Below are 20604 nucleotides of genomic sequence, written 5' to 3'. Positions count from 1 at the left end.
ACTTGTTGAACTCATACAAGGGCAACGCGAAATGCGGAACGAAATAGACCGATTGCGCACCCAGATACGCGACCATCCCACGAATAACCGAGAGACACAACAAACGCCGAACCGACACCAATTAGAAAATGCGCGAGATACAGACCGTGACCTCGACACGACCTATACGTACGGAAGATCAGGGAACGACGTTAGGAACCGACGAAGTCTCCCTTCAAGATATCTGGCCCTAAAGGAAGCACGCGCCATGATTCCCGAATTCAATGGGACGCCTCATAAACTCAAAAAATTCTTAAATGCATGTACTTACGCCATGAAAAAAATTAACCCCGAGGACGAAGAATCCTTAATTCAAGAGGTCTTATTCACAAAATTAGACGGAAAAGCCATGCAAGACTTTGAAACTCACGATATTCAAACATTCGAAGAATTAAGGGAACAATTAGAGTCATGCTATAAATCCAAACGCAGCACGACGAGCCTACAATTAGAGTTCAATTCACTAAAACAACAACCGAACGAAAGCACACAAGAATTCGGTCAACGCGTCGACCTATTAGCAATGAAACTATACGACTCAATAACTGAGGGAAAGGGCTACACCCCGGAAAATAAATGTGGAATTCAGCAAACCATAAAGGAACAACCACTCATAAATTTCCAAATAGAGTTACGCCATGACCTTAAAATCCTCGCACGGGCGCAACGATTTAAAACTCTACAAGAGGCAATAACCGGCGCCGGCGAAGACGAAAAACTCCTCGAGTCCCCTAGGGCCGCGGATAAGCAAACACACGAATCAAAGTATTCGCAGCACCCGCATACGTCGCGGATTCAATGTCACAAATGCGGAAAAAACGGACATTACGGACGCGACTGCCGCAGTAGCTTCAAGTTCGCGCTCCCAAAACCTGAGAAACGATCGCAAGTAAACGCGATCATTAAGTACTGTAATTATTGCAAGAAATCCGGGCACAACCGCAACGAATGATGGAAATTAAACGAACGACCTAAAAATAGCGGATATAAAAAATAAAACGAAGACCTAAAATCACACTCCAAATATACACGCGAGCAGCGCGAATCGCATCGTCAACGAAAACAGAGCACCGACTCTAATAGCGGCAGCGAAGACGAAAGCAAAGACAAGAAAAACCCGCCAAAAAGGGCGCTAGAATACCGCGTCGCACACATAAAAGGCGAACCAGTATTACCTACAGTAACACTACCCATACGCGAAGCAAAACAAGGGAAGGTAAAAATGATGTGCGACTCAGGAGCAACCACTTCATTAATAAAATTAAAGGAATTAAAAGATGATACTTTAATCCATGAAGACGATATTTCACTCACCGGAATAACGGGACACAAGGTACACACCATAGGAAAGATAAACGCTACAATCAAGATAGGTGACCATAAAATAAAACACGCGTTCTACGTGGTAAAAGACGATATGCCCATCGAAAACGACGGAATCTTAGGATTCGACTTCCTACAAAAACATTCCACCGTCTGCGATTTCGAGAAAGCACAGTTAAGGCTAGGGAAAGGTATCTTAAACCTACACTCCACTAGCAAGATTACTTTAAAACCTCGCTGCGAAACCATAATTAGAGCCGCGACGAATATAAATAAAATAGGCATAGTTCAAGCAGCAGAAACCGCCCCCGGTATATACATCGGAAATGCGCTAGTAGAACCGATCGACTTCACTTGTCCGATCAGTATGATAAACACGACAGACGAGGAGGTCGAAATAGAAACACCAACAGTGACCACCGAAGAAATTGAACGAGACACTACAACCGGGATAAACGCAATAATTAGCGACAAATTAACCAAGCTAGAAGAACCACGGAAGAACCGCGTTTGCAAATTATTACGAACCAACCATCTAAACGATGAAAAACACAGGGCACTTTTATATATCTGTGAAGAATACCAAGACATATTTCATGTAGAAGGGGAACCCTTAACGTGCACCACCACAATAGAGCACGAAATAAATACGCGTTGTAATACTTCACCCGTAAATATAAGACCATATCGCTTATCCGAAAAACATAAAACCGAAGTAAGTCAACAAATAACCGAGATGCTAAAAGCCAAAATAATAAGGCCGAGTATGAGTCAGTGGAATGCACCCTTACTAGTTGTGCCTAAGAAGATGGACGCATCCGGACAACCTAAACTTCGAGTAGTAATAGACTTCCGAAGACTGAACGAGCTAACCATAGGCGATTCATATCCTCTTCCGAATATTACTGACATATTAGATCAGTTAGGCAACGCCAAATATTTTACCACGCTGGATTTGGCCTCAGGATATCACCAAATTCCGATGGCCGAACAAGACAAAAATAAAACAGCATTTTCAACACCCCACGGACACTACGAATTTAATCGAATGCCGTTCGAACTAAGAAATGCGCCAGCAACTTTCCAGCGGTTGATGAACTCCATACTCAGCGGGATGCAAGGGCTCAAATGCTTAATTTATTTGGATAACATCGTCATATACGGAGCCAGCCTAGAAGAACATAATAAACGACTCAAGGAAGTACTGCAACGACTCCGAAAGAATAACTTAACACTCCAACCCAATAAATGTGAGTTCCTACGAAAGGAAGTTATATATCTAGGCCACATAATAACAGAAAATGGAATATCGCCAGATCCCTCAAAATTAACGGCAATAAAAGAATTCCCAAAGCCCGAAAAGGTAAAGGACATACAGTCATTCATAGGCCTTGCCGGATATTACCGAAAATTTATAGAGGACTTCTCAAAAATCGCCAAGCCATTAACAAAGCTGACAAGAAAGTCAGAAAAATTCGAGTGGACCACAGATCAACAAAACGCCTTTGAAACATTAAAAGAAAAACTGATGACTGCGCCAGTGTTGCAATATCCCAACTTCGCGCAAGAATTTATAGTGACTACCGATGCTTCCAATTACGCTATCGGAGCAGTGCTATCGCAAGGTAAAATAGGTAATGATCGCCCCATTGCTTACGCAAGCAGAATTTTGTCACGAGCAAAAAGAAATTATAACACAACTGAAAAAGAGCTACTCGCAATAATATGGGCCGCCAAACATTTTAGACCATACATATACGGCACGAAATTTAAAATCGTGACCGATCATAAACCATTAATATGGCTATTCAATGTCAACGACCCCGGATCGAGACTGATTCGATGGAGGCTCAAGTTAGAAGAATACGATTACGAAATAATACACAAGGCGGGTCGAGCGAACGCAAACGCTGACGCATTAAGCCGTAATGTAATCCGAGATACAAGCGAATCGGAAAAGGAGCAAAAAATACATGCAATAGAAGTAAACAACACAAGCACTGACAATACTGAAAATTATACGGAAGAAGAAAGGAAACAAATATTACATGAATATCACGACGCCCCCATAGGAGGACATCAAGGTGTCGAGCGAACTTTAAAAAGAATTCGCCTAAAACACGATTGGCACGGAATAACGAAAGACGTCGAGAAATATATAGCTAAATGCGAATCGTGTCAAAAAAACAAATTGTCACGAAAAACTAAAATGCCTTTAATAATAACAGATACACCCACTACACCATTCGAGAAATGTGCATTAGATATAGTCGGACCACTAACAGTAACCACGAAGGGAAACAAATATTTGCTAATATTCCAAGATAGTTTAACAAAATATAGCGAAGCAGTACCGATCCCAAACCAAGAAGCGAACACGGTCAGCAAGGAATTCATTACAAAAATCGTTCTCAAACACGGGACGCCAGAAAAAATCCTAACGCATCAAGAAACAAATTTCCTCAGTGAAATATTCAAAAATACATGCAAGTTGTTAAAAATAAACAAAATACAGACAACTGCATATCACCCTGAAATCAACGGCGCACTAGAACGATCACATCGCACGCTGGCAGAATATTTACGACATTACATTAACGAAGACCAAACCGATTGGGATGAATGGATACCGTTCGCAATTTTTTCTTATAACACCACACCACACACAGCAACAGGATACACGCCCTTCGAACTAATATATGGACGACAAGCAGAATTACCGACTGCACTAACGAAACCCCCAAGGCTAACATATAATTACGACGATTACGCACAAGAGATGCGAGAAAGAATACGAGCTACCAATCAACAGGCAAGGGAACATCTAAAGGATAAGAAAATTAAAGCCAAACAACAATACGATAAAGAAACAAAAATAACAAAATTTAAAGTAGGCGACAAGGTACTGGTCTACGACGAGACGTTACGACGAGGACGATCAAAGAAACTCGAATCATTATGGACCGGACCATACGTCATACTCGAAAGGAACTCAGACGTAAATTATACAATAAAAAAAGGAAGAAAGACTATACGTATACACGCAAATAAACTCAAACAATTTATAAAAGCATAAACGAACTATATTATTACAGGATGCTTACTTGCTGGAACAGCAAGGTACTCGCAAGGCCCCACGACGACAAGGATCGCCCATATAAAATACACGAATTTATTCACAACCCAGGCCTACATTTTGAAAAAATCGGAAAATTACATTATACCGAAGGAACATGGAAACTTGTAATTAAATTAAACTTAGAAGAACTAATGCAAAGGTACGAACAAATAGAAGAATACGTACAACAGCACCAACTGAAATGCGACACACTGAAGTTCCACGTTCAGTATCAAAAGGACGCATGCACTAGCTTCGAGACCATCACAAATAAAGAAGCTAAATATCTGAAGAACCTCATGACACAAATCCAAACTGTCTACAGACCATCGACTAACAAACGTCGAGGATTAATAAACGGAATAGGAACAATAGCGAAAACATTATTTGAAACGATGGACGCAGAAGATGAGGAACATATCAACCAACAACTCGAGCTACTAAACGACAAACAACAAACGATGCAGCATGCAATAAAAACCCAATTAAAGGTAGTAAACGCAACGATAGCACACATAGAAACGCTAGAAAATATAGTTCAACGAAACGAAAATCTATTACGCAAACAAGTACAGGCATTTTTCGAACGCGAAGACATTTCTGAACATTTTGCGATAACCACTGCGGTCATTACAGAACTAATACGCGACGCAGAAAATGTACTAGATTACCTGGCACACATACAAAAAGAAACGATACAACTAAAATTAATGCCGGTAGATATAATAACCGCGCATTTAAAGGAAGCGGTACACCAAATACCGCAAGGTTCATATTTCCTGTTCTCAATACATGCCGAGAATTGGTTACAAATAGAAAAATACATGACAGTAAGCGCATATTGCGATAAAACAAAAATTTTCACCATCCTTCATTTTCCGCTAATAACAAAGTCTACGTACGATATCATAAGAGTAGTAGCGCTCCCTATTCCGGACCATAACGCGATAATGTCAAGCACAGAAATAACAAACGAACTACTCGCGTTAAATAAGGAAACGCTAACATACGTATTAATAACAAAAAACGTGTTAGAAAATTGTAAAAGGAACAACTACGATTATATATGTCTAAAGATACATCCAATATACCGTATAAATGCGAACGCCCCGTGCGAAATACAAATGTACGAACAGCGACAACAGTATCATAACAATTGTAAAATAAAGCGAACTATTAAAAGAAAAGCAGTCTGGATCGCATTACACCAGCCAGGCACTTGGTTATATTCAACCACCACTGACCTGCAAGTAACTATACAATGCGACGGACAACATGAGTACAGAGAAACAATAAGAAATACGGGACGAATAACATTACAAGGAAAATGCAAATTGATAACCACAGAAATGACGATACAAACAAGAAACACAGTTTTCGAAACGGAAACGGAAACGTACCTACCAGAATTAAACATAACACTATTACGCGATCTCAAAACTAACAACAATATAACGTTAACAGACGTCACAGAACACGAAACTGAATTAACAGAATTAAAAGCCAAATTACACACGATAAATAATAACTTGGAAAACAATGAGCAAAGTTTTTCACCAAAAAATACTTTCTATACCCAATGGCAACCAACGGAATAATCCTTACCGTAGTAATAGCAATAATAATTTATATAACAAAAAAAAACAGGAAAACAAAGGAACTAACCGTATACAAATCTACGACAATACCAAGACCAAAACCAATATTAAAACGTAGTCTAAGCACGCGATATTAGAAGTAAAAAAATTGTAAAGCATTGTAAATATCGCTATAGGACTAAGAAAACTACGTGCCTCCGTTTTCTCTTCTAACGGGGGAGGGATGTTATAGCCCTAAAAGCTATAACTATAATTATTAAAATCACATAATATAATTATTATTATTTTTGTATATATTACACAAAAATAAGTAAGACGCATGCTTGCAAAAGCGCTGAGGCAATAAGAATTTCGACAAGCATACGAAATCAGAAAAACGAGACTAACGCTGAGTAAGCACTGCGCTTATTAAGAAATTACCAAAATCGCAAGCAAAGCGTTCCATTAACCTCCTTCGCTTGCGACTGGTAACCCAATTATTAGATATAAAAAGGACCCTAAGACAACTCTCGAGGTCCCAGTCAAGCTGTAATAAAGCACAAGTACGTTAATAACAAACCACGACACGATTGTGAACAAGTGATTTACGCAACAACTGTGTAAGCATACTTTAATTTGCGTCATCCCAAGACGCTCATATACTTTGTACAACTGACTATTTATATTAAATTTATTGTGAAACCACAAACGGGAGTGAGATTCCCCCTGACGTTCCCGAGTTTCCTAATTCTAATTCGGTACGATCCCTTAACTATCCTGTGTCTCACAAGGGCATAACAAGAGTATCTGGTAATGTCCCCATGGTAATGTGTCGGTCGAATCAGGTATAATATACCGCTTATCGTCATACGGACTTAGAGCAATTTTTGTCTCGCGGATGGTATACACTTCGTGCAATTTCGATCTAATACATGACTGCTGACGTGTCATTTCAATCTCGTCATTCAGGCACCGCGTATAATCTTCGAATGTTATACTACGCGCTACAACGTTACTTTTGACACCTTTTGCTTTTCTAGTATCCTTTTTGCCATCCACCCTCACCGCGTACATTTTTGCTCTAAGCCCGACGAATTCGGTCATTATCGCGCCGTTATACTCGTCTTTCATCAAGCCTGGCACCTTTTTGTTTGCATGCGCTATACCGTACGCGTTGTCAATTGGATAATCGCTCGTATCAAATCGAGCGATATCACGTTTCATGTTCTCGTACACATTGTCGCACTCGATGTGATATATTAAACTGTCGGTGTCGGTGTACATTATCCGACATCTTTCACGATAGAGCGGTAACATGTACTTGTAGTGAAATTCATACAGACACACTTTCGATATATCGAGTATACACATACCAACATAGATTGGTTTGTTAAAGTTTACTTCTAGTTTACGTAATTCGATGGCGATTAGGTTTTCCGCAAAGACGCTCCTGCTATGGAAATTTGGTTTCGCGATCATCGCTTCCGCACCGTATCGTCCATCCCACTTTGTCAATAATTTTACATCTACATGATTTCGAACGTTTTCCATAGTTTTGCCGAATACTGCGTTGTTCATCAGTTTGTACAAATTTTTCTCAAAATCATTTTTGCTTGTGTTCTAAATTTTTTTTAAGTTTGATGTAAACGCGGAGCCATGCGGATTGAGTAAATTGTAATACGCGATGTATCTTAACGATACGAAGACCGTGACGTGTGCACTGCTGCAGGTTGCGGTAGTGTATGACGTAACGCTTCTTGTCATATAGCGTTGCGAGAAGCTTATCTTCCCGCTTGCCGGGCGGCTTGTCGCGCGTCGGACAGAACGGTAGGTCAATGTGCGTGTTGTGTTTACTTTGCGGGTACTCTAGATCGACCTCGAGAATATAACCTGTGACCGAATCCGGAGCGATCGCGCTAACGTCAAAGTTTGAAACGTCTTCGACCCATCGAAAATCGGCATAAGGCAATGGTTGACACATTGCCCATCCGTATAAATTATTTACATCGAAATACATAAGGTATGACGATGGTTTCGATGAGTCGTATGACTGCATGTACTTGTTATTAGCATGCGCGTATCTGTTGGAACATTGACTTAGACCGCCGCGTATACCCCGTTCGATAAACATAACCATGTCGATATCGGTAAGCAATTCAAATGTAATATTTGTATGTTTTAACATGGCGTCCCATGTATACCCGGGAAGAGTATAATAATACGCAGGGTCGAGTCCATAACTCGCGATGCAAGTGTCGCGAAAGTTTTCAAAAATATCTGCTAATAACAAGACATCAGTTTTTAAATACAGATCGCTATATTCGCCTAGAGTTCGAAGGGAGAATCGATTCCAGACGTTCTCAGCGTGCGCGTAATCGCTCTCGGATACAGTGTCACCGGTCAAGGAACTATGAAACGATTCGCGCGGTGGTAAACGCGTGTCCTGCAGCTTGTCCACGCAGTCAATGTACTCGTACGGAAAAACACCTTTTCGCGTCAATAATTCGAAATTGTGAGCTGATAATGCGGAAAAATTGAAACGTAAAATTTTTAACTTATTCTTATCGAGAAAAGATGCTAATTTGTCAAGACTAGCACTGAGAAATTTGTATGAATCGATGAATCGTAATTTTATGCAAGCTTTCCGATCTTTGTCGTCGTCGTCGGTACTATTGACAGTCTTTGTAAATGAAATGTATTTTTCTTTTGTTATTGGAAGCACATCTACACGTCCTTCGTATGCGGTAGCTATTTCTTTTATGATAAAATGTGCGTCATAACTGGATAGATTGTGGAAAACTACAGGAATGACATAAGAGTCTTTGTAATTTAGATTACAGTTTGAGTGTGCGGGACCCCTGTATCGCCCAGTTAAATGACAATGATCGCGTACTCGATTATCGTCTGGCGCAAACGGTTTTTCACAAATGTGACATTGCGTGGCGCTATGAAATTTTTCCCACTCGTCTGATGTTAAATTTATCATGGGGACATTATCAGACAAAATACCCTTTATGCGATGCGCTAATTCCTCGAGTTTGTTGGCGAACCACGCGACACAATCAGCGCCGCGATAAGATCGGTATGCGGATAATGTTTCATCGTACGAGCATTGCACGTAGTACCCGACGCTAAATACCTCGTGATGTTGATCGTATGACGTGTTCCGATGTCTTCCTCAGCACACACTCCAAGTCGGCGTACACTACAAACGGAAGTCGCTCCTTTCTGTTGTAGTTGCCGAAGCCGAGCCATTTAGCCTTATCGCTTGGTAATCTGATGGTGCAGTCGTTCATTTCTCGACAGTCCACAATGTGAGCCTCCAACTTTTCGCTCAAATTAAAGTAGTGCAAGCATCTGTGAAAGATAAAAATTACAATTTTATTTACAATTAATACAAGGTTACCAAAGGGCTAAGTAAGAGTCATGCGTTGTAGTTCTTATGCTAATATATTATATTCAATTCTAAACGAAAAGTTTTTTTGTATTTTTTTATTTTTTATTCCATTCGTACGTTTCGGTCTTCGGGTTTAGACCATCTTCAGCATCTAAGAATTACAAATTTGTGTTTTACAGTTAAACAATCGGTGACCCCCACTCACTCGTCTTATGTCGAAGAATATATAATATTACATACGTGTTTGATACCATTAGCAAATAATAACTGATACCGTATTCCCAGAAGGAACGCTGTCCATATCTCTTTTTCGGTAGTCGTCGAGAAAGAAACTAGACTTTTTTCGTCGAACTAGGCCCGTGTGTCTCGAGGCAGGAACAATCAATAATGGTCGGAAATCAAATTTAATTGTTTATGTATTTGTGTGTCAAAGTCGTTTTAAGACCCGTAATTATCGATAGCTCCTGTGTTTGTTATCAAGACAAGTTGTATATGACACGTCAGACTCGTTAAACAATACGCAACTGATATATAAAATTGTAGATAAACACGCAAATTGTACATAAATTTGAAAATAAAGTCAGTAAGATTAAATTACATATAAAAATTACAAAACTAGATAGGATATGCTATGGGTAAATGTGATCTCAATGATGTTCTTTTATTACATAGCAAGGCCTTGAAATCATCGTAAACATTATATTTTCGATAGATTCTCTACTATATTTAGGTATGCATAGTGCAGATCCTCCGTATCGCTCTGTAGATTCAGGCTGTTTCTTTGTCTTTTTATGAAGATCATTTCGGACATCAGACGTTTCCCATAAACATGCTCCTCATCCAAAATTTCCACCCCACTCCACTCGAATTCATGGTTTTCCAATCTATGGTTCGTGATTACGGAATTTTGGTTCGTGTTTCTATTGATATGATTCCGGTGTTCAGCGATTCGCGTTTTCAATAATCTGCTCGTTTGCCCCACATATGATGCGTTGCAATCCCTGCATGAGATTTTATATACTACATTGTTTCGCGTTTCGTCTTGTAATTTGTCCTTTATTACTTGTATAAAATTTGTCATTTTATTTATACCTGTATATGATAACTTTGCTTCTAAATCGCGAACCACAGACAAAAATTGTTCCGAATATCCTGGAACGTACGGTATATTGAAATAAAAAGAACTTTTTTGCCGTGTATCATTCCTGTTATTTGTCGTATTTTTTTCATTATTATGCGAAAATATAAGTGTTTTGATGCGTTCATTTATTATTACAAAAATAAAGGACAACGGATATCCATTTTTTAGTAGGGTATTAACCACGAACTCGAGATTTTTCCGGTGGAAACTCGGATGGGAAAGACGGAATGCTCTGTCTATGAGACCGATAGCCGTGCCCTTCTTTTGGCAAAGGGGGTGCCGTGACTCAAAATTCAAGTATCTGCCTGAAAATGTTGGTTTGTGATACCAATCGAAAGTAATATTATTATTCATCACAATGATACTTGTGTCTAGAAAGTTTATTCTATTGTTCACTGCCTCCTCCATAGTGAACTGGAGTCTCGTGTGAAGTGAGTTAAAAATTGAGAGAATGTTATTAAACATGGAAGAGGGCGCGGACAAAATAATGTCATCTGTAATAAAAAGGCAGATCTATAGGTAAACTTTCGACCGTCCTCCTCTCCAAATCCTGTAACGTTATGTCCGCAATGATCGGGGAAAGAGGGGATCCCATTGGTGTGCCGAATGTCTGTCGATATGTCACGTTTTCGAATTTAAAAAATGTCGAGTTCAGGACGAACCTGATTGCATTTAGGAATTCCTCGCACGGTATTTTGCAATTCTTCTCTATGCACTCCCATCTTTTCATTACGCTATCTATTGCTAAGTCTATCGGGATGTTAGTAAACAATGATACCACGTCCAAAGAAATTAATTTAAAATCCGTGGGTATGACTTTGTATCTCAGTTTGTCAACTAAATGAAAACTGTCATTTAAATGGCTCTCGGGTTTTGATATCGAGTTATTTATTATATCATGTAAGAATGACGCAATTCCGTATAGCGGTGTGTTCTTCGACGACACAATGATTCTCAACGGGCTCCCCGTCTTGTGAATTTTTGGCACACCATACACTCGTGGGAGATTCCCGTCTGTACAGTTGAGTTGTCTGTACTTTAGTTCCGTGACATAATCGCGTTTTTTCCATCTCATGAGCATAACGTGGAGATCTCTGATCAGTTTTTTGGTAGGATCTTTTTTGATTTTTGTATACGTGTTATTATCCATGAGCAATGTATTTATTTTCATGCTGTATTCACTTTTATTTAATGCTACAGTAACATTACCTTTGTCTGCTCGGGTGAACTTTATGTCTGGGTAGTCTTTCATGAATTTTTTTGTTGACACTGCCGCTTTAATGAGTTCTTTGTCTAACATAGACATCTTAAAGGGAAAATTAGCGAAGTTATTAATGATAGGTGTGATTCGATTTCTAACTATTATTCGGGAACTTGTCGGAAGTCTGTCTATGTTGTTGTCTACGGATTTGATGAACTCCGTGATGATTTTTTGTTTGTTATTAGTAGGTAAGCAAAAGTTCTCCCCCAACTGCACAAGCCCTTGTACTTCTTTCGGAATCTGTATGTTGGATAAATTCTTAAACCAGTCATTTTTTATGTCGAGTGGGGAACTCGACGGTTGACTCGGTGTTGTTTGGAATTCTTTTTTTGAAGGGTCTAGAAAGATTTCTATTGTGTTGGTCTCCTCAGGAGGTGTGTACGGTTTCAGAGAGAATTTTTCCATGGTGTTTGTTCTCAAATTTGGGTCTGTTACTAAAGGAACATTACTGTAGTATCTTACCGTTTTTATTTTTTCCAAATTACTTCTATTTTGTTTATTTGCTAGCCAATTGAATTTCTTATTCAATCTATCACATTCGCTCATGAAATGGTAGCGGAGGGATCTATATTGCGTGTGGAAAAACTTATTACATATTATGGTTGGTAATACATGTGTTATCGCACGTGTTAATTTACAATTTTTTGCGTGTAGATTCCTTATGTATTTGTGTGTGTCATAAATTTCATTCCGAATCATGCTCATATTGAATCTAGAGAATATGATGTTGAACTTTTTGCAAGACAAGTTATTATAAAGATTGTTAGTGTATGTTTTGAATTTGTCTAAGTGTGGTAATATGATCTTTGATTTGATGCATTTCTTTAAGAATTGGACACGTGTTTTCATTTTCGACAGAGATCTTTGACTAGTGATCCAGGATTTTAGTAATGCCACCGTATCATAACCAAACTGTGTTCCAATATATTGAAAAAACGTTAATCGACGCATACTTCCAGCCAGCGTAAATTAATATTAACGGTATGAGACTCTGATAATAAATACAAGGTTATCAAAGGGCTAAGTAAGAGTCATGCGTTGTAGTTCTTACGCTAATATATTATATTCAATTCTAAACGAAAAGTTTTTTTTTGTATTTTTTTTTGTATTATTTAAAATTGTATTATTTACAATTATTTTATATAATTTACAATAAATATACATATCGATCGCAAATATATTTCTTGTGGTCATGTTTGCTCAGTTGCGAGCTTACGAGGCGAGACAGATTTTTTATGTATGCGAAATGTCCAACGTTGTCGTCCTCCTCCTCCACGTACAGCAAATTCACATGTTTTTCTCTTTTCTGATCGGCGAGTCGTATCGGAAGAATTGATAGTTCCTTCTTCCTCTCGATACCGTAGACATTGATTGAGATGTTGTTTATATGTTCAAACTTTTTTATTTGATTCAACGTCATCGGAAACTCAATGTTTTGTAAATTTATCACCGTCGTATAGTGCGGATATGAAGATTCCCGTTCCACATGTCTTTCAGCGGGGTACAGAGCGGCCACCACTGACCACGCAAAACACGCATTGTCCATTGATAGCACATTAAATACCGCTCTCTTCGCCATAATTTCTCGCGGTAATTTAATATGGCATCCCGCGTGCATAAGATTGCACTTGTTGATGTTGACTGTAAGATCGAGGATTCGTGACAATGCCCATCCGCTATCACGTTCCTGAAACTCTTCGAGATACGTCAATGTGGTTTCGATGACGTGCCGCTCATACCACTCGCGTAAATCGGATGTGCGAAAAAGTTCATAATTTCTTGTGTTAATACTTTTGTTGGCGCGCTTATCACCTGTCACAAACTCACCGTTGAACACAGTATTTACTTTTACACAGTTGTGTATTTTTATAACGTCTTGCACTTGCTCGAGTACTACACTACTAGCATATTCCAAAAATTGTCGCGGTTCGATATAGTCTGCGTTAATCACCGCACCGGTCAGTATACGATTTTCAAACGCGGTATCGACCTCTCGCCAAACGAGTCTTCCCGCGTTATTTTCGTCACTGTAATTACCACCACTGGATATGAATTGTCTCCTCAATCGAGTTTTTGCACCCTCGAGTCGCGCGATTCTAGCAACCAAAGATTGTCTATATCTAATCGAGAGTCGCGGACGCTTGACACGGCTGTTTTCTTCGAGCAGTTTGATAAATTCCTCGCAGCGCAGCGCCCATTCAAAATATACGCCCAAAGTGGCGACTTGATGAGACCGCTCCAACAGGTCGCGTTTAGTCTGCTCGATGTTTTCCATTTTTCCACACTTTTTAAAATCACGTTCTATAGAGCACTTGCACCCGCTATACTTTTTTCGACCGACGTATCTGTGCGCTTGCAAATTACGTACTATGGTTTGAAGTGGCAGCAGTCCTTATTATATTTCGTCTAATCATTTCTTCCCCTCTTTATGATTAACGGATTGTTTAATTACATATCAGAAAGGTGATCTCCCTTCATCGCGTTATCGCTTTTGACACAAAGCGGCCGGACATCGTCGCTCATTTTTGTTTATAAAAATTCAAGCGGCCGGACATCGGCGCTCCCTAAACAATGAGAAAGAATCCCGCTTAGGGGGAGGGGAAAGGTACCGCAAAGGCTGCCGAATATCGGCGCGTAATGCAACACGGTCTTTTACCGCGAAAAAACACGTGTCCCAACGTGTTCATTGCGATAAGCACGATCTCCCAAGATCACTTCAGATGGAGGAGGGATGGGGAGGTACCGCGAGGGCGGCCGAATGTCGGCAAAATTATCGCAAAAGAATTCTTCCTAAACAATGAGGAAGAAACGTCGTAGCCTTATGGGCAGGGGTGGGGGAGGGCGGAAGTACTGCCAAAGCGCGTCGCCTTATGGGAAAGGGAAGGGGAAGTACCGCGAGGGCGGCCGAATATCGGCGCTCACTTTGCGGTGTTTTGTTTATAATAACATGTTAGATAATTCAAAGTAATACAATACGCTGTTTTGTTTATACCCGCGAAAAAACAAAACGCGATAAGCGTCTCCCACACAGCGATAAGCGCCCCCGCCCCGCGTGACGTCATCCCCCTCGCCTACGAGATCCCCCGCGCCCCGCGCCCCCCTCGGAGGACCCGGGTTAGAACCGGCTTTATATCCTTACTTTTAGCTCCCAGCTTCGGCTAGCTTCGGATAGCAGACGAGAACAGAAACTAGCCGAAGCTCGGAACTATACTCGGTTCGTTATAATTGTATGTTGCTTGCATCGTGTTGCGTCGGAAAAAATGGCATCATGAATCATGATGCGGAAAATCGAGCTCCTATTAGTTATATAATCGTGGAAGCTTCCTAATAACTCATCCACGAGACGAACAGTAAGTAATGATTTATGTTTATATATTGCATGCTGTGTGATCTTTAAATATTGTTTTATTATTTCATTTATATGCTTAAATATATTACAGATCAGTTATATAGATTTCTTAAAAAAATGGAGACTGAAAGTGATGATGACTTATTAAGAGCGATAATAAAATTAAAAAAGTAAAAAACAGATATAAAACAGGATTATTGAAAAATTATGAAACAGATTACAGGCACACCGTATGTCAAGCTACTAGATTACGTTGGGATTCTCTACGCAGTAAGCAAATTACTGTTGGTAAGACATGTTTATTTAATTTATTTGTTACTTTTAAATATAATCTTATTGTTTATTGTTAATTGAAGATTTTTTTACATACATAGTGTTCTGAGACAGCTTATTTCAATAAAAGTAAAAAGTACTTTACGTTATAGGACAAAACTAATTTTTTTTCTATAATTTAGAATACGTTTTACTTTTCCAAAATATTGAAAGACACTGATTATTTTTTATTGAATTTAAGTGACACGTATAAAATATTTATTGTAATAAATTTATTTTTAACAACAAAATTTTTGTGGTCTTTTAAGATATTTAAAATTGTATAAGTAATGCATTTAAATTTTGTACAGGGCATAGTACAAGTACTTATGTACCTATGAATATTGAAGAGGATGGAGACAATCCATTAATAAGCAGCAGTACAGACGATTCACATGATTTTCAGATGGAAGATTATGACTGGCATCATAGCAATAATGAAGATAAAGGTAACTTAAAAATTTCAATGGAATCTCAGATTATTAAACATGCATATAAAAACGATAAAAAATAAAAAAATTATAAAAATAAAAAATAAAAATAAAAATAAAAATAAAAAAATTAATAAAAATTATAAAAATAATTTTTTCAGAACATTCAAACTGTGATAATTTCAATGGAACCGATGACAAAATTTTAAACAATAGTGTACATGATAGTAGTGAAGATGAAAATAGCATTGCTTCTGATTATTATCACACAGGTGATTATTATTCCGATGATAGCGAAAATGATGATATTGATAATACGAATTTTGATGATACTGTAATGTTTGAAGAGACTCAAATCACAGTACGAGATGTAATGACAATGATCATGGCTTTCTGTATTCGATTTAAAGTATCAGATATAGCAAGATCTGAATTAGTTAATATGATAAAATTACTTGCAGGACCTAAATTCAAAGATCTAAGTATATCTAAGTGTATACTAAGCAAAGCTTTTGATCCTCCAGATGATAAAATAATTTATCACTACTTCTGTGATAATTGTAATAAAAAGATTGTATATTCTACGTCAAAAAAAAATTTTATAAAAAAAACAGCAATTTGTGAATTGTGTACAAACAATATCAATATATCTCTAAAATCGAAAAATTATTTTATGTCAATAGACTTAATGTATCAATTAAAAATGTTATTTTCATATTCAAAAACTAAAAATGATATTTTTAATTATATTAATAAAGGAAACAATTTTTCTGAAAACGAGAATATAATAGAAAATGTATATGACAGTAAATTATACAAAAAAATCAATAGTGAAAACACTCATTACTTAACGTATAATTTCAACACTGATGGTGCACCTTTGACTAAAAGCGGAAAGCAAGGATTTGAGCCTCTTCAAATCAAGTTTTAAATTTTTTGTCACCAAAGATTAGATATAAATATGTACTACTAGCAGGACTTTCAATGTATATAAAAGAACCAAACAGTGATTTAGTTAATTTATACTTTTTAAAGTTTATTGAACAAGTAGATTTTTTTATACAAGCAAGGAATTGAAGTCACTGATTTAGAGAACAAAAATCTTAATCTTAAATTTTGCCCCTTAACTTGTTGTGTGGATTCTAAATGTCGACCGGTTTTGCAGAATCGATTACAATTTAATGCTTATTATGGGTGTAGCTGGTGCTATCATAGAGGAGAGTATTGCAAAGATGTTAGAAGAATAAGGTATCCTATCGAAGAAAATGATTCAGAATTAAGAAGTCACGAAAATCATTTAACAGATATACATGTTGTAACTACTTCAGGAAAATATCATGAAAGAGGAGTAAAAAACGATATCAGTTTATCGCAAATTCCAAACATCGATATGGTTTGGTCATTTGCTTATGACTATATGCATGGTACGCTTTTAGGTGTTGATCAACAAATATATAAATCGTGGACTTCGTCGAAAATAAATTCTATATTTAAATTAAGTAATAATGAATTAAAAATAATAGAAAACCGTTTAAAGTCCATAAAACCCACGCAAGATATTCATAGACGTCCACGACCTTTAAAAGATCGAGAAAAATGGAAGGCTTCCGAAATAAAATTTTGGATGCTGTGTTATAGTTTACCGTGTCTAGTAGGTATCCTCAATGATAAAGCTTTAGTACATTACTCATTACTGATAAAAAGCATGCATACCTTATTAAAAAAAAAATTAGTGAAAAAGATTTATTAGAATGTGAACGTGATTTATTAAAATTTGTAGCATATTATCAAATGTATTTTGGAAATAATTCAATGACATTTAACATTCATAGTTTATTACACGTTGTTAAATCTGTAAAAAAAAAATGGCAATCTTTGGGCAAGTTCTATGTTCTCTTTCGAGAGCAATATTTATCAATTAAAATTATTAATCAAATGGTCCAAATGGCATGGACCAACAAGTAGCAAACAAATTTCTACAGACAATACATTTCAGAACTGACAATGTTCAGTATTCGTCACCTGAATTAAAAAATTATTGTTCAAACTTATTCAATTATAAAAATTTGTCTACATTATATACTTATGGGGAAGATTACGTTACTTTTATTGGGAAATATTATTTTAAACAGTATGGTACAGGATTCTGTAAAATATATAAGAAATATATATAAAGATAAAGTTTTTCACAGTATAAAATACAAAAAAGCAAACTGCACTGTTGATACAATGATTCAATTAAAGTCAGGTCAATTTGGACAAATAGTGGACATAATAAGCTTTAATAATAAATGTTATTTCAGAATTTCAAAAATCTTAACTTTTGACTGTAAACCTTTTAATGTATTGCACATTGAAAAAATAAGGTGTGAAGATTTTGACGATATTACAGAAGTTTCTGTAACTGCTGTAAGTAGAAAAGTTGTGCTTGTAAATGTTTGCAATGCCCGATATTTATGTGTATTACCTAATGATTTTGAGGCGCAATAAAAATGTAAAATATATCTGCAAATAAATGGAACTTTTTGTTTTAATGTATCTTTTACTTAATATTATTTATTATTCACTTTTATTACCCCATTGAAATAGAATAGATTAAGCGTAAATACGATTGAAACCGATAGCGGCGGATTCAGATCAATCCAGAAATATCGCATCAGAATTCGAAATTGCATTAAAATGTCACAATTGATGCCAATTCAAAACAATTCACATCGTCACTTTATTGACCCAATTAAAATGGATTGAACCTAAATACGATTGAAACCGATAGCGGCGGATTCAGATCAATCCAGAAATATCGCATTAGATCGGAGTTCGAAATTGTATTAAAATTTCACAATTGATACGGATTCAAAACGATTCACATGGTCACTTTATTGACCCGATTAAAATGGATTGGACCTAAATACGATTAAAACTGATAGCGGCGGATTCAGATCAATCTAAAAATGCCGAATTAAAAACGATTCCGATTGACTTGATATTAAAATCGATTCACTTCTAATCGGGCATCCGATTGACCGGATTGAAAACACATTTATTCCGATTCAGTTTCACCAAATTTAATGCGGAACTAATCGGATTCAATAGATTATTTTTAGCAGGGATGTTCCAGTCTTCGACGATGTAATGAATAAATGTAATCTTCTGGTGAAAAATGCAAATGACATATTCTATATTTTCTTAATTCTTCAGACGAAGCATTAAGAATAATATTATTGTTACAATTTCTTTCCACTTTTGTGATATGGGATTTTTTGGAAAAAAATGACCAGGTGCCTTTGAATTAGATTTACATCCTGGTACGATGCAGACCATTCAATTTTTACCATGATTACGATTAAAAGCTGCAAATAAAAGTATAAGAAATTTAAAAATACAAGTTAACATTTAAATATAAAATCAATATATAAAAGCATATTACTAAATAATAATCTAACAACCATAATTTCTTATATTTCTATTTTTATATACAACTTACCTTATCAGATAAATTCTTCACTCGCTCCACACACGCTTTATTTTATTTTACTTCACTTATCGTCTTTTTCTATTATAGATACATGATAGATACCCCAATACGACAGTTCAGTGTGAGTTTAGCCGTTAGGTTAGGTTTAAGTGATACAATCGCCCCCTGGGTGAATATACCAAAATGAACTAATGTAGCCTGAAATTTCATATAGAAGTTGACCAGGTATGGTGCGGGGTTATAAACAACATAACGTGTGTTTTGATGTGATATAGCTTAAGTGTGCGGTTAGCTCGCTTTTATAAGAGAATTCAGGGTCATAATTGGTAGAAGAAGAAGAAGAAGAAGAGATTTATAAGAATCAAGTAATTATTTTATTTTATATTTATTAACAATATTAACAATTATATTCTTATGAAAAAATAATAGGATGGTTGCGTAACAAGAAAATATAGTTATTATTATTATCTTAATTATTATTAAAGATCGCTAGTCAGAACAATAGGAGTAGTGGAAATGATCGACCAAAACTAGCAGATAATAAATTTATTTAAATTTCACGACGTTTCGACCATATGATTGTGGTCCTTTTCAAGTGAAACAAATTAAAATTAGTTACAATTACATCTCAATTATACACGATTGTCATTGTACAGCATTTTTTTAAAAAATCGAAAATTGAAAGTGCGAGACAGCACACAACATATCCTCCCAAAGGATCGTCACAGATTCTGTGGTAATTTCCACTACTCCTATTATTATTATATTATTATGAAAAAATATAGTATATCACATATATGTAGTATAATATTGCAAAATGTATCTTGTTATTTATAATTGTTAATATAAAATAAGGAAGTGAATAAATAAAATAATAAATAAAGAGACAAATTATAAAGAAAATTTATATACATTTTTTAGCTCATAGCATTCATAGCACTGTTATAAGTGCTATCAAAAATACACATTAGCCTTTATTCGCTCCCTTATTTTACATCAATAATTATGTACTTATGAAAGAAATAGTAGGGTGGTAGCGTAGCAAGAAAGTAGTTATTATTATGAAAGAAATAGTAAAATGGTAACGTAACAAGAAAGTGGTTGCAAATATCATTATATAAATATGTATTCAAGAAAGAAATAGAAGGATGTACATTTTGCAATGTATACTACATAAATGT

At 36.6% G+C, this 20604-nt stretch overlaps 2 protein-coding genes and 2 pseudogenes across 2 annotated transcripts; 1 reads left to right on the top strand and 3 right to left on the bottom strand.

The window, feature by feature from the left end:
• Nucleotides 1-1650: 1650 nt before the first annotated feature.
• Nucleotides 1651-12261, bottom strand: LOC145947797 (uncharacterized; annotated as a pseudogene).
• LOC145947794 (uncharacterized) lies at nt 6826-7428 on the bottom strand. The gene has a single exon (XM_083057578.1). The coding sequence runs from the start codon at nt 7426-7428 to the stop codon at nt 6826-6828; it is 603 nt and encodes a 200-aa protein (XP_082913704.1).
• Nucleotides 12262-13003: 742 nt separating the features above from the next.
• On the bottom strand, nt 13004-14543 carry LOC145947796 (uncharacterized). Its single transcript, XM_083057579.1, has 2 exons — nt 14513-14543; nt 13004-13794 (listed from the first exon to the last, which is right to left on the bottom strand). The coding sequence occupies exons 1-2, from the start codon at nt 14541-14543 to the stop codon at nt 13004-13006; spliced, it is 822 nt and encodes a 273-aa protein (XP_082913705.1).
• Nucleotides 14544-15322: 779 nt separating this feature from the next.
• Nucleotides 15323-18438, top strand: LOC145947795 (uncharacterized; annotated as a pseudogene).
• Nucleotides 18439-20604: the final 2166 nt, after the last annotated feature.

Source organism: Prenolepis imparis, unplaced genomic scaffold (assembly GCF_030444845.1).
Source record: "Prenolepis imparis isolate NDT839.2.m4 unplaced genomic scaffold, iyPreImpa1.0 SCAF_148, whole genome shotgun sequence".
Taxonomy (NCBI): Eukaryota; Metazoa; Arthropoda; class Insecta; order Hymenoptera; family Formicidae; genus Prenolepis; species Prenolepis imparis.
The sequence above is the reverse complement of the archived record's forward strand: the minus strand, read 5'-3'. Positions and strand labels throughout refer to the sequence as shown.